General features: G+C 36.3%; 1 protein-coding gene across 1 annotated transcript in view; it reads left to right on the top strand.

Annotated features, from left to right (window-relative positions):
• Positions 1 to 246: 246 nt before the first annotated feature.
• Positions 247 to 14,200, top strand: part of LOC138838583 (anaphase-promoting complex subunit 4-like) — a 28,759-nt gene continuing 14,805 nt past the window's right edge. The window contains 13 exon segments of the mRNA XM_070037984.1: positions 247 to 343; positions 458 to 485; positions 584 to 628; positions 1,495 to 1,579; positions 2,221 to 2,352; positions 3,885 to 3,968; positions 5,740 to 5,826; positions 6,585 to 6,649; positions 7,758 to 7,859; positions 10,046 to 10,179; positions 11,709 to 11,733; positions 12,119 to 12,174; positions 13,937 to 13,983. Coding sequence (XP_069894085.1) covers positions 247 to 343; positions 458 to 485; positions 584 to 628; positions 1,495 to 1,579; positions 2,221 to 2,352; positions 3,885 to 3,968; positions 5,740 to 5,826; positions 6,585 to 6,649; positions 7,758 to 7,859; positions 10,046 to 10,179; positions 11,709 to 11,733; positions 12,119 to 12,174; positions 13,937 to 13,983 — 987 coding nt within the window.

The raw sequence follows: 14,200 nt of genomic DNA, 5'->3' as shown, positions 1-14,200 counted from the left end.
CACTTGAGCCACAGCACCACTTCTCATTTTCTGGTGGTTTATTGGAGATAAGAGTCTCACTGAGTTTCCTGCCCCGGCTTGCTTTGAACGGTGACACTCATGTTTCAGCCTCCTGAGTAGCTAGGATTATAGGCATGAGCCATGAGCCAGGGTGTCTTGTATATCTTTACTTCTTAAAGTTATGGAATGAGTCTTTAAAAAATATATTTTTAATAGAAAGAGAAGTAACTTATTACTGTTTGTGTAATGCCTGTTTCCCTTCCTTTTAGTGTTCTAATATCGTTCTATAATGCTGAAGATGAGTCAAACATTCTCTTACCCAAGCTGCCCACATTACCAAAAAAGTAAGTATCAGAGTTGTATTTCTTTGGACTTAATCTTGCAGGTTAATCTGCTTTAAATATTGGTACATACTTCTCTCATGAGTATCATTTTACCTTTGTCTCTCCTTTCTCTCATTATAGCAGCACCTCAAAAATATTTAGGTAAAATATACTTTTTTGTTGTTTTCAAATAAAATAATGTTTTTTTTTAGTTGAAAGAACATGGTTGAAAGATGACTCAATTTATTTTTATATTGTAGTGAGGAGAATTCTGATGAAATTATTAAACGCTTGGGAGATGTCAGGTAAATCTAATTTAAATAAGTCACTTTTCATATTGGAGGAACATTTCCAAATTTTCAGGAGCAAATCTTTTGTTATGTTATCTCATTGTAGACACGCTGTGTCTTCAAATAATAGATGTCACCGTCTTGCTGTTTTTACTGTGTGCTCGTTCTTTGTTTCGTGTGTTAGCAGTAATGCAGTATACTTGTTTTTAATAAGTAAAAGGGGATAGTACTAGAATTTTTAAAATTTCAATTTTAATTATCCAAGTTCTTCATTGTGTCATATCCATAATAAAACTGTTTTGTTATTGGCTGTATGTGAATACAATTATTAGTATGTTATGTTACTATAAATGCTTAATGTTAGCTATAAGAAATATATATTGTTCTTTGGAAACAAAAGAAATGGCCTGCTGTGATTGAATATTGAGAGTTGCTGTGTTTGCTTAGTGTATCAGTTTTCCCCACAGAGGAATTTTAGCACTCAGATTAGATTAAAGCAGTAACAATTGATATTTTGGCTAAAAAAACCACAGTCATCTAAAAGAGAGAAGAGGAACCAGCAGGAGGGAGAAAGGAAAAAGAGATGGTGAGGGAAGGTGAATATATATGTATGACAATACCAGCATGAAGCCCTACAGAAACTTAGGAAGGAATAGATAGGGAGGAAGGATAGTTAAGAAAGAGTAATATAGATTAGGAGTAAATTTGATCAAAGTGTATTATATTCATGTTGTAAATATCACAGTGTAACACTTTTGTACTATAAGTTCATGCTAATTATTTTTTAAAGATAGTGTAGAAATAAAATCCACAAATATAAAAAACACCCACAATCATCTGTGTTGTTCACTGGTTCTCTGCTTGTTACATTTTTTTATTAGATTAAATATTCTTGTCCTTGGAGGAAGCTCTGGATTTATTGAGCTTTATGCTTATGGGATGTTCAAAATTGCTCGAGTCACAGGAGTGAGTTTTTCTTTTAGGTTTCCTGTATTATTTCTCTTAAAATATAGTGGCTAGTTTACTTATGGAATAAGAATAACATAGTAAGTTTTATTTTTATTTTTTCAGTTTCAATTTGTTTTTAAATAATTAGAGGATTTTTTAAGCTAAAATAATGATATTACTATAGAGATGAGAAACTTTTGGTGGAATTACTCATGCTTTTTCCTTTAATGAAAAGATTGATCTGATCCACTTGACTGTGATTTAACTGGAGCCTAATGAAAGCTATCGGAAGCCACTCTTTGTTGAGTACTGAGTCTCCTACTACTGCTAAATCAGTCTTCTCCAGAGCCTTTTTCATCTCGCTCTCACAATTCCCCAAGGTGTAGAAAATATCATAGCCTTCAGGGAATTTGTTCATCAACCTTTGATGTGCAACTGTTGATGGGATTGGGATCAGAAGTTTTAATGTTTATAGGTCTTTGTGACTAGGAGGAGCCCTTTACCTGCTTTACCTACCTTTACCTGCTACATGAGTATAGCTGAAACCAGAAGTGTGTGTCACAGCTTTCTAAAGTTGTGTATAAATTGTTGCTTCCAGTATTACAAAGTGCACCCTAGCAGTGATACCACATGTATGAGGGTGTGTGATTATTTTGCAGATTGCTGGCACTTGTCTTGCATTGTGTCTATCAAGTGATTTGAAATCATTATCAGTGGTCGCAGAGGTTTCCACTGGTGATGCTTCAAAGGTTTCATACTTTCAGCTATGTAATTGTAGAGATTAAGAATATGTTTTAGTTTTTCAGTTGTTTTTTAGGGTGGTTGGTGCTGAGAGTTGACAGGACGTACGAGCATGCTGTCCACCACTGAGCTGGGTCCCCACCTCTGTGGGTTTGTATCTATATCTCACTGTATTCTAATGGGCAGCAAAATAAAACATCTCCGTGGAGTTTCTAAATTGTACATATTGAATGCTGTTGTAGTACTATTATTTTCCACATAAAAACAATGTTTTGATGATCTACAAATTGGTTCCTATAACAGAATTACTTGGTTTTGAGCATTTTCTTGGGACTCAGTTATTAGTAATAATAAGGGCTGATATTCATCATTTATTATATGCCAAACCCTTAGTGCCTTAAACACAACAACATATGGATAGGCACTGTTATTATACCTGAAGAAAGTACTGGACACATACAAAAGCTCATAATTGGAAAGTGATACTAGGCAGTCTGCATTCAGGTTCTGTGCCTTTTTTCTCCTTCTAATGAGAGGAAGGCTTGCTTTGTAATCCAGACTGGCCTAGAACTTCAGGTTCTCCTGCTTTAGCCTCCCAAGTGTTGGGATTACAGGTGTGCACCATTAGGCTCTAAACATGCTTTTTGTGTAAAACATTTAAGTATTGGTGAGGGCTCTTTTATTGTGTGTAGCATACATAATAAGATTAGGAAACTGTTTGGGCTCCTGTTATTTAGATTGTACCTTTGCTTTGCCAAGAAAACTTCCCCAGTGTTTCCTCTGAAAATCCTATATGTTTATCCTAAGTATGTGTGAATTTTCAAACAAAGTAGAACAAAAGGATAGAAGATGTGAGGACTGCTTAGTGTCTTCAATAGCATGCTGTTCAGTGTTCCAGAGCACCCTAGACATAGAATTCACAACAATGGTAGTACACATTTGTGTCTTAAGGCTGAGCAACTGTGATCACCAGGCTGTATTTGTGCTATAATAGAGCAGCTCTTTTTTTTCTGTGAAATTTGTAAAAGTTTTTTTTTTTGTTTTTTTTTTTTTTTTTTTTTTTTGTCCTGGGGCTTGAACTCAGGGCTTGGGCACTGTCCCTGAGCTTCTTTTGCTCAAGGCTGACATTCTACTACTTGAGCTACAGTGCCATTTTTGGCTTTTTCTGTTTATGTGGTACTGAGGAATCAAATCTAGGGCTTCATGCATGCTAAGCAAGCACTCTACAACTAAGCAACATTCCCAGCTAGTAATAGATTTTTTTTTAATGACAACTTCTGTGCGATACAACTGGTAAGGGATATTTTCTTTGTTTTTACCAGTAGTATTTTAATGCCTTTTGATGCCTTCCCTTGGTTCTGATGCCTCCAACTTGGTTATGTTTCAAAGGGGACAGAATTATGATTTGGTCTTCCTGATACTTAGTTACATCTTTGCTCCTCTTTAAGTTAGAGGATGCACACGTGTGCGCATGCACATGTGTGTGTATGTGTGTGTGTGTGTGTGTGTGTTTTACAGGAACAATTTATCTTTAAAAAAGTAAATACATCTGATTATGACTCAATTTATTCTTGTTTTTCAGCTTGAAACCAATCTGCTCTACTCCTTCTTACATGAAGTAACTCAGATGGCCAGGAAGTTTATTCACATTTCAGCTCTGTTGCAGGTATTTATTCATCACTTGCTTTCTAGTAGTATCTACTGTAACATTTGTAATTTTATTTTTTAAAACTGACGTCAGTTGGATGTCTATTCTGCTAATCTTACAATATTTATTAAAGCCAGAAAAAGTAATTTAATTAATCTACTCATCCAATCCTATCACCTCCAAATGAAAGGGAAAAAATAGTCAATCTTTTAAATGTTCCTGTTAATGTTACTTATACTTTATTGCAAATAAAATAGTCTTTTTATGATTTTAGGTTTTGATCATAACAAAGATACCCCAAATTAGTAGATAATTTTGTAGGTTAGCAGTTTGGACTAAACTCAGCCAGAAAGTTGTGGTGATCTGTACCTGGTATGGCTCATATCACCCAGCTTGATCATGCAAGCTGATATGTGTCCCTGGCTGAAGTGGCTTTGCCTCTGCCCTGCATCCCTCATCTTCTAGCCAGCTAGTCCTGTGCTGTTTCTAGGGTAGTGGCAGCAAAGGTTTCAAGAGTACACATTGAGGGATGGGAATGTGTCTCAGTGGTAGAATGCTTGCCTCACATGCATGAAACCCTGGGTTCGATTCCTCAGTACCATGTACACAAAAAAGGCTAGAACTGGAGCAGTGGCTTAAGTGGCAGAGTGATAGTCTTGAACAAAAGAAGCTCAGGGACAGTTGCCCAGGCCAAGTTCAAGCTCAGGACTAGCAAAAAATTAAATAAATAAGAGTGTAAGTTGAACTGTGGTTGGTGGGACACTTCTATAATCCAGCAATTGGGAGGCTCAGGCAAGAGTATTATAATATCAACTTGAGTTATATAGCAAGCTTGGGCTATATAACAAGATCCTGTCTCCCTCTCCGTCCCCTCAAAAAAAAGTGCAAGTCAAGATGTATAAACAACTTGAAAGCCCTGGCCTCAGCAGTGTTTTTTCTGCTATGTTCAGTTAGAGCAAGTTATAGGGCAGCCAGGTGCAAGGTGAGGAGAATAAGTCAGGATAGAAGAACTGTAAAGAATTCAGGCCATTTTTTTCATTATTGTTCTACCACAGCCATTAATTTACTTGATGGCAAATGTAACTAGGTGTCGAAATCTTTTAAGGGTCCTCTGACAGTTTAATAGTTGAACAAATTAACATTTTGACAGTGTAATAAAACACAGCTTAAATAATAAAATGTAAAAGATGTTTGTTTTACTAGGTATAGAAATGTTCTTTTGAAATGAAGGAAGGGGTAACACTGTGCAAAAAAGAAATGTACTCATTACCTTTCTTATGTAACTGTAACCCCTCTGTATATTACCTTTACAATAAAATTTAAGTATAAAAAAAGTTCCTTTCTAAAGTTCTAAGAATCATTGATTCTTTGGTAAAAATAGTTGTTACCAAACAGTTAGACCCTGGTGGCTTACACCTGTAATCCTAGCTACTTAAGAGGCTCAGATCTTAGGATCATGGTTCAAGGCCAGCCCAGGCAGTAAAGTCTATGAGACTTTTAGCTCCATTTAACCACCAGAAAATAGGAGGTAGCACTGTGGTTCAAGGTGGTAAGGAGCTAGCCTTGAGCAAAAGAGCTCAGGGACAGTCCCCAGACCACAAGTTCAAGCCCCACAATTGGAAAAAAAAAAAAAAGAAGTTACCAAAGGTTAGCTATGGTCTTCTCTTTTCCTTTGGCTTAACTAAGTTAATTAGGGTGGTTGAAAGTAAGTTCTGGATTTTTTGTGACCTTAAATAGCACATATTAGGTAGAATGTGGGTTTAAAATATTTTTTTCTTTTTGCTAATAGTATATAAATTTGTCACTGACATGTATGTGTGAAGTATGGGAAGAAATACTGATGCAGATGGATTCTCGTCTCACTAAGTTTGTGCAGGTAATGTAACTGATATTTCCTGTGGAAAGAGTTTAAAAGTCTATTTGCTTTATATGCTATATGAGAAAGGTCAGTTTAATTTATGAAATATTAAGACCATAATTTCTTCAGACAGCTTGGCCTAATGACTATTTTCACAGAAAATATTTGCAAAAAGGAGTCTATATTAGGTTTTGTTACTATAACAAAGTACCTGAACTTGGGTAATGTATACAGAAAAGAGGTTTATGTATCTTCCAGTTTTGTAGACTAGAAGTCCCAGATTGTGTGGCTCTGTTATTTTCTTCCTCTGGGAGATGGCATCTTGGCAGAGGGATCACTTTGTGACGCAGGAACCAGAAAGTGGAGAAGGGTGGTCTTGCTCTTTTAGAATAACTCACTCTGCAGGATCTAACCAGGTTCCTATGAGAACTACATTTTCTTCACATAGCAGCACCCTCAGTGACCTAACCACCTCCCAGTATGCCTTACCTCTTAAAGATTCCACTACCTCAGCAGCATCATAATACATGAACCGTTGGGGGACAAACCATATCAGATCCATAGCTGACTCTTCCACCATTGGAACAACTTAATGCAGTGGGTGTGCTTTGGGAATGAGGAAGCTATTGAAACAGCTGACTGGTTGTCTCCAGTCACTGAACCTCAGATATTTCCTGTATATAAGGGCTTGAGAGAAGACAGAGGAAAGAACAGTGAGTAGATGTACTTTATAAGCTGCAAAACATGTACCACATATTTCTTTTTATTTTATCTAGGAAAAGAACATAACCACATCAGTACAGGATGAATTTATGCACTTGCTGTTGTGGGGGAAGGCAAGGTAATAAACTCTTCCTTTTCCTCCCTTCTCCCCCGATTGGTTGTAGGGCTTGAACTCAGGGCCTATGTGCTGTCCTTAAGATCTTTTCGCTCTACCACTTTGAGCCACATCCCTGCTTCCAGTTTTTTGAGTGGTTAACTGGAAATAAGACTCTCACAGAGACTTCTCTGTTTGGGCTGTCTTTTTTTTTCTGTACTGGAGCCTGAACTCTGGGCCTAGGCTCTGTCCCTGAGCTCTTCAGCTCAAGGCTAGCACTCTACCACTTGAGCCACAGCGACACTTCAGGCCTTTTCTGCTTATGTAATGCTGAGGAATCCAACCCAGGGCCTCATGCATGCAAGGCAAGCACTCTACCACTGAGCCCAGCCCTGTCTGGGCTGTCTTTGAATCACAATCCTTAGATATCAACCTCCTGAGTAGCTAGGATTATAGGCATGAGCCACTGATGCCCTGTTTCACCTCTCTCTCCCCTTTTTAAATCAATTGATTTTAAAAGTAAATAAAAATGAATAATTCATTTGTCCAAATGAAATAGAAAATTCTGGTATAAAAAGAGTATTAGGAGTATAGATCTCCAGGTTTTTTGATACACCCTTTTGGGTTAATGTGATCATTTTGTACAGAAATTTTAGTTTTTATGTTGCCAAACTAAACTTTTTCTTTTTGGTATCTTAGAACTTTCCCCATCTTAAGCGCATGAAAAGGTTAATCTGTATTTACTTCTGGAATTATTTTTTATGGTTTTCATTTATTCCCTCCCGTGTTTCAGATGTGATTTCCATGGTGCTTTGTGGAAACCTCTGCCATCCTTTTCCTAAATGCTTACATTGGTACAATATGGCTTAGTGAGCATTGCCCTTTGCCTTACTAAGCCAAGTCCTTTTTAATATGCAGTGTATCCTCATGTGTACTTAAGTGTGTTAGGGTTATTTTTTTGTTTCTTTTTGTATACAAAAGAAAGTTGTATTTTTTTAAGAAAGTTTTATTTTTGTTGGGAGTAGTTTTACTTTGTTCCAAAATCTTGTTTTTTTCTTTGAAATCTATGATTTTAAGCAATGTGTACAGATTTTAGATGGAGAAATGACTAAAACATCCTTTTACATTGTAGTGCTGAACTTCAGCCCCTTTTGGTGAACCAGCTAACTGTAAAGGTGCTGTTAAAGTCATCATATTCCAGTATTCAGAAGTTGGTTATAAGTCATTTGCAGAGGTATAAAGATGATGGACATTGCTTTGGTCTTTCTGAAAATTTACCTTTATTGTCTGGCATTTTCTTCTGGAATCTTTCCTAGCTGAATTTTTTTTTTTTTTGTCAGTCATGGGGCTTGAACTTTGGGCCTGGGCACTGTCCCTCAGCTCTTCAGCTCAAGGAGAGTTTTCTACCACTTGAGCTACAGTGCCACTACCCTGAAAATTTTTTAATAATAATTTTTAGTGAGATTAAGTGATTATATAAATGTCACAAATTTCATAGTACTGTAGGATAGTGATATTTTGTTAAAATCACAAACACATTTTAACCTTTGCAAGGCAAATTGTCATTATCTTGGTCTATAAAGTTTGTGAATTCTATGAGCTTTGACAATATTTCTTCTGCTTTGGGTGATAAATATATTTCTTTCCTTTTGCTTAGTGTTAGCTGTTCCCTCTTTCCCTCTCATCCCTCCCTCCCTTGAGTTCTTTAGTTCATTTTCATCAATGCCCAGTGTAGCTGATGGGTTCCTCTGTTGTATTTTTTCACCTGTTTCCCTCTGATTCCATGCCCTCCTCCTAGCTTCCCTTAGATGTGTGCACATATATACCCCATATGAGGTCAAGAACATGGAGTCATTTAGAAATTATATGGCAGATTAAGTAGATGTCCTTTGTTTCTTGAGTCCTGTTTACTTTGTCGTATTTCCTTGCGTTTTGGATTTTAACATCCTCATATCAGGAAGAACATGTGCTATTTGTCTTTCTGCTCTTGTCTTACCTCACTCACACTGATTCATTTTAGTTCCATCCATTTCTCTGCATCTGGGTTGTTTCTATATCTTGGCTATTGATTGTGAATAGTGCCTAGCTGAAATTTTTGCATTGGCATTTGAAGGGGAATCTTGGCACACTCAAGGGTAAAGATTATTTCTGCTTCATGAAATAATTTTTCACTATCTTTTCACCAAGCAAGTCTCCCATCTGGATCCCCCCACTATACTATAAGGTATATTTTGAAATAGGGCATATATTCCTTTTTTTGTTCCACAGAGAAAATTGAGTATGTTGTATATTTTATCTTGTAAAACATATTGTGTATTTTTCATTCAACACCCTAGAATTTTGTTCTGAGTCTCATTTTACCAGGATGAAACTGAATTAGTTATATGGATGGCCCAAAGATAGTACATGGCAGAGCCACAATTCCTTTTAGTGTTCCAGGTCTCGTGTTGTTCCTATCCGTAGCTGCTTGAGTGACAGTTTTACAAGCGGATGCTGAATGTTCAGTTTAAATTTGTATACAGCCCGTTATGTAATGCCTTCTGCACTGGTCTTTCTATACTTTGTTCCACAAATGTCTGGTCTTTTTACTCTTCTTTTTCCTTTTCTTGCAATGCTCTGGGTCAAAACCAGGGTCTTGTATATGCTGGGCAAGGATTCTACTAGTGAGCTATATCCTCATCCCTGTAGAATGTGTATTCCTCAGTAAATCCAATAGAATACCTCTCACAGATGCTCCTGTTCCCTTCTTTTTGATCAGTCCCCATATTTTTTCACCAGTCCCCATATTAACTCATATTACACTTATACCCTTGTCCTATGCATTCCCCTCAAGGTATTTATGGCCATTGGGAAGATTACACTGTATGATTGTGTGGTTGAGACCTGTCTCCCCTGTTATGCTGTAATTTCTGTGGTCACAAGGACCTGATTCTTGTCAGCTTTCTGTCCCTAGCATCTAGCACAATGTCTGACACAAAGTTGGATCTCAAAAACTATTTGTTTAGTATCGGATAGATATGGGTGAACAAGATTGCCTACTGGCTCTCTTTAAAGTGCCAAGATTGGGGCTAAGGGGTAGCTTAGTGGTTGAGCACTTGCTAGCTTATGCAAGGCCCTAGCTTCATCCCTAGCATTGCGCCTCCCCTCAGATAGTGCCAGGACTGTGAAACACAATTTGTTCATATAAAATTTAATCGTATTGTCATGTATATTCATTTCAGTAGATGATAGCCAGATGATTGTGCTTATGTTTATAGAACTAGAGATACAATTTTTTTAATGGCAAGAAAATTAAATAGTTACCTTAAATTTTTATTTCTGAAAAATTGGAACTGTCTACCACTGCCTACCACCCTGACTAAGTAATGATACTATGTCTCCTGTGACTAAGTAATGATACTATGTCTCCTGTTGTGCTAGTGGCTCAGAGTCTTTATTGTATTATTTGAGTGAACTGAAAGGAATGGCTTCATGGAAGCAAAAATACAAACCCCTTGGACTGGATGCTATGGGAATTGAAGGTAGTGATTTAATTTCTCAACAGAATATATTAGGTATAGTTTACTTATTTAACAAGGACTATTTCTTTATATTTTTTATTTCCTTTTAGATGCTATTGATTGTGAATATTTACATTTGAAATTAATAAGAACCTTACACACATACCTGTAATCCCAGTGCTTGGTATGCTAAGGCAAAAGGATTGTAAGTTTATTTAATCATACAAAGAGTTTCAAGTCTATGAAATTTAACTTTGATTCAGTTTTTAATCTATTTATATTTGGCTAGTATGTCCAGTACAGTAAGATACAGTTTAGGAATACATTTTACTTTCTCTTTCTGTTGAGCTGTTTTTCTTTTCTTTTCTTTCTTTCTTTTTTTTTTTTGGTGCCAGTCTCAGAACTTAAACTCAATTCCTGAGTGCTGTCCCTGAGCTTTTTTTCTCAAGGCTAGCATTCTACCATTTGCTCCATTTCTGGCTTTTGGTGATTAGTTGGAGTTTATGAATCTCCTGGATTTTCCTGTGTGGGCTGTCTTTGAACTGCAGGCCTCAGATCTCAGCCACCTGAGTGTCTAGGATGAGGCGTGAACCGCCACAGCACCAAGCTTCTCAGACTCTCTTGTCATTCCTGGCTGTTGGCTCTTTGAGCTTTCTGCACTTGGCTTCTCCTGAAGAACTTTGTCACTCACCAGTATTCAGTACTTCTGAAACTAGTTTTAAGTTGTTCTTTACTCTTTATTTTTCTAAGTTTATAATACATATGCTTCCTCCTGTTCACTGTCATTATGATTGGGCTCTAGAAAGTGAAAACCCCAGCACTTGCTCAGAAGACAAAGTGAGAGGAGAAATGACATTGCTTTTCCTGTGTTTTGGAATATTTTTGGAATTTACATTTGCTGAGAGCAAATATGATATACTAAGTTTTCTAGGATTACCTCTCACGATGAATAGAAAGTATTTAACTTCTTGATCCTCTTAAGTAGAAAAAATGTCACTACGAAGGGTTACAGATGGAGGAACAGAGCAGTGGGGGAGGGCTTTAGTGTGGTCTGGTTGTGTTAGGTAGGGGTGAAGGTATTAGTTAGGTAGAACACAGAAAACTTTGTTTTTCACTGGTGCTGCAAGAGAATGTTAGTTACCTTACTTGATAACATAGGAGTGCTGCAATCTTTGATTTCCTAGTAGGGTGATTGATACTGATCCACCTCTCAGTGATATTATGAAACATAAAAAAAAATACTTGTACTGCTGGGAATGTAGCTCACTGGCACACTGTTGTCTAGTATGCACAGGCTCCCGGTTCAGGTCTTAGGACCTCAAGGAAAATCAGTACAGGTATTATTTGCTTACTGTAATTATCACATAGAAGTAAACTTAAAGAGTTTATAAAAATTGAACTCATCTCTGTATTCAGAAAGTTCACCAAAATGAAAATGAGTTTGATTTATAATACTTAACGTTTTTTCATTTGTGTCAAATCCAAGAGAGTTCAATTTTTGAGACCTCATTTATTTGTTGGACTAAAAGATTAGTTTCATAAAATGATGTCCAGTGGTATCAGACATTGTGACATAACATAAGTTTATAGTAGTAACTTCCTCTTGGAGTCAGTTTTTTTTTTTTTTTTTTTACTGATTAGTAATTTTTTAACAAAAAATGTGGGAAAATTTTTTCCTCACTTACTTGCAGAGTTAGGAAAAGAATTCATATGTCACAGAATGCTGGGAAAGATTCAGTTTTTTGGAAACACAGTTACAACCAGATAGTATCATTTATTTGCTTAATTTTTGAAAGAATCGAGATGTGTTTTGTTTTTGATTGCCTTAATTTTAGGAATGTAATAATGTTTGGCTTGTAAAATCTGCTCTTCTAAGGGCTTAAATCCTGACAAGACAAAGAAGAACAGTAAGGTTTATTTTACTCTGTGACAGTTGAACAGTACTACATGAACTGCACATGACTTTTTTTTTCTGATTTGTTTATCTTTTCAGAGTTATAGACATTAGTATAAAGAATTTCAAGGCATTTTTCCAGTGGCTTTCTGTGGGTAAGTTAACTTTAACATTGTTGTTTTAACACTTTTGAAAACTGTGGAAATACATCTTAGATTTGAATTAGTCTGTTAAAATTTCAAATACTTATAAAATAGTATAATGAGCCTCCTTGTTTCCTTCTTTCACCCAGCTTCAACTGTTGTCCATCTATGGCAGTCCTATTTCACCTACTCCATGATTCCCCCATAGAAGTATTAAAGCTAATTTGTAACACCTGTGCCCCTTACACTCACTAGTACAGTGATCCCTTACCTATCTTGGGAGTTAAGTTCCAGACAACCCCGTGATAAGTGAAAATCCCATGCTTATTGTGGTTCATTTATTGCTCTGGAAAGTAACTACCTGATAGGTGAGGGATCACTATTTCTGGTTTGTTTCGTTTTGTTTTTTAACCCTGGGATGCAATGAAGCTACAATACAGCGAGGGACAACTGCATTTCCTTAGGTTAAAATTTAATGTTTGAGCCCTTGCTATATATTGGGCACGGGTATAAGATTTTCAAAAAGCCCTTCAGTAGCTTGTGTTACATTTTACACTCTGTTCTTCAGTCTCTAGAGCTGTGTGGTCCATGGTGGTAACCACTAACTAGCCTGTGGCTGTTGAATTGATGGAAATCATCTAAAATTACACATTTAGTTATGTAGTCAGGCTAGCCTCTTTGAAGTTCCTAGGACTCACAGATGATCACTGACAGCACAGAACTGGGATCTTGCTATTACATTTTCATGGGCAGTGGTGCCCTTGCTAAGTGGTACACAGACTTCTTTAGGACTTTCTTTGTAATGCCACTACGTCTTTGCCATTGGGTAGGCAGTTTAATTAACAAATACCTGTTGACTTCACATGAGATGGTTTGATCACCACTCTGAGGTACTTGCATTTTTTTAGGCCCATTTATACTGCTATTTTTGTGAAGTATATTCTTTAAATAATGAAACAAACATTTCTCTCCAACATATGCAACATTTAGTTTTATGTCTCATATTTGTTAAAATTTAGAGTGAAATACAAGATAAATTCCTTTTGATATGCTAATACTGCAAAGTGTCCAAATGTTCAGTTCTAATATTACAAAAGCAGACTTTATGCTTATCACTCTACTATAGTTACTTTTGTTTAAAACCTGAATGTGATCTTAAGTTACTTGAATTCTTGGTTGGATATTTTTGTTTGTTTCCTTTTTTTCAACTATATGATTGATAGTTGGAATAGGGAACTGGAGTTTTTTCAGGCTAGCTTGTTGCAGATCTGAGTTTTAATTAGAATAAATTGCAATATTAAAAGTAGGACTTTAGAAATCCTTTCTCTGATGGGATTAGTGGTTTAGTTTTACTTATAATTATTGCGTGCTCTAACTAAGCATCAGCAGTAGAAGAGCAGTGAGTAACGGCTCAGTTCTTATCTCCAGAATGTGACACTGTTGTCACCCTGGCTTTGTCACTGACACAAGGTTATAACTTTGTTGTCTTTTTTTTTGTAAAATGTAATTTCCATGAAGGCATTTTTACTGCTCTGTCCCCAGCAGCATAATCAATAAGGTTTTGTTTGGGGTGAGGACCAACAATCCTGAATATATTTTAGATCCTGATTAAGTCAGATTTTAGTTCATACTAAATTGTTCAAAGAGAAAGTTTTTTGTAGTAAAAAGAAACTGTTCAAATGGAAAATTTAGTTCAGTAAACCTCATTTGGTCTTTGAGGTATATCTGTAATAAAAATTACATTTCAAGATAATTTTTAACTTTGTATTTCCAGCCATGTTGAGAATGACCGAAGACCATGTGCTTCCTGAGCTGAATAAGGTATGCACAGAAGTACTTATGGCCAGCCCTGTGTGTCAGCAGGTTCCATCTCAGTAGATTCAACCAACCACCAATGAAAAATATTCTGAAAATAATGCATCTGTTCCAAACATATGTACTTGTTTTTCTCTTTACTATTCCTTACACAATACAACAATAGTTATTTACATCGTATTAGGTGTTACAAGCACTCTAAATGGGATTTAAAGTGTACAGG

Source organism: Dipodomys merriami, unplaced genomic scaffold (assembly GCF_024711535.1).
Source record: "Dipodomys merriami isolate MVZ:Mamm:240054 unplaced genomic scaffold, mDipMer1.0.p SCAF_2838, whole genome shotgun sequence".
In the NCBI taxonomy this organism is placed as follows: domain Eukaryota; kingdom Metazoa; phylum Chordata; class Mammalia; order Rodentia; family Heteromyidae; genus Dipodomys; species Dipodomys merriami.
The sequence above is the reverse complement of the archived record's forward strand: the minus strand, read 5'-3'. Positions and strand labels throughout refer to the sequence as shown.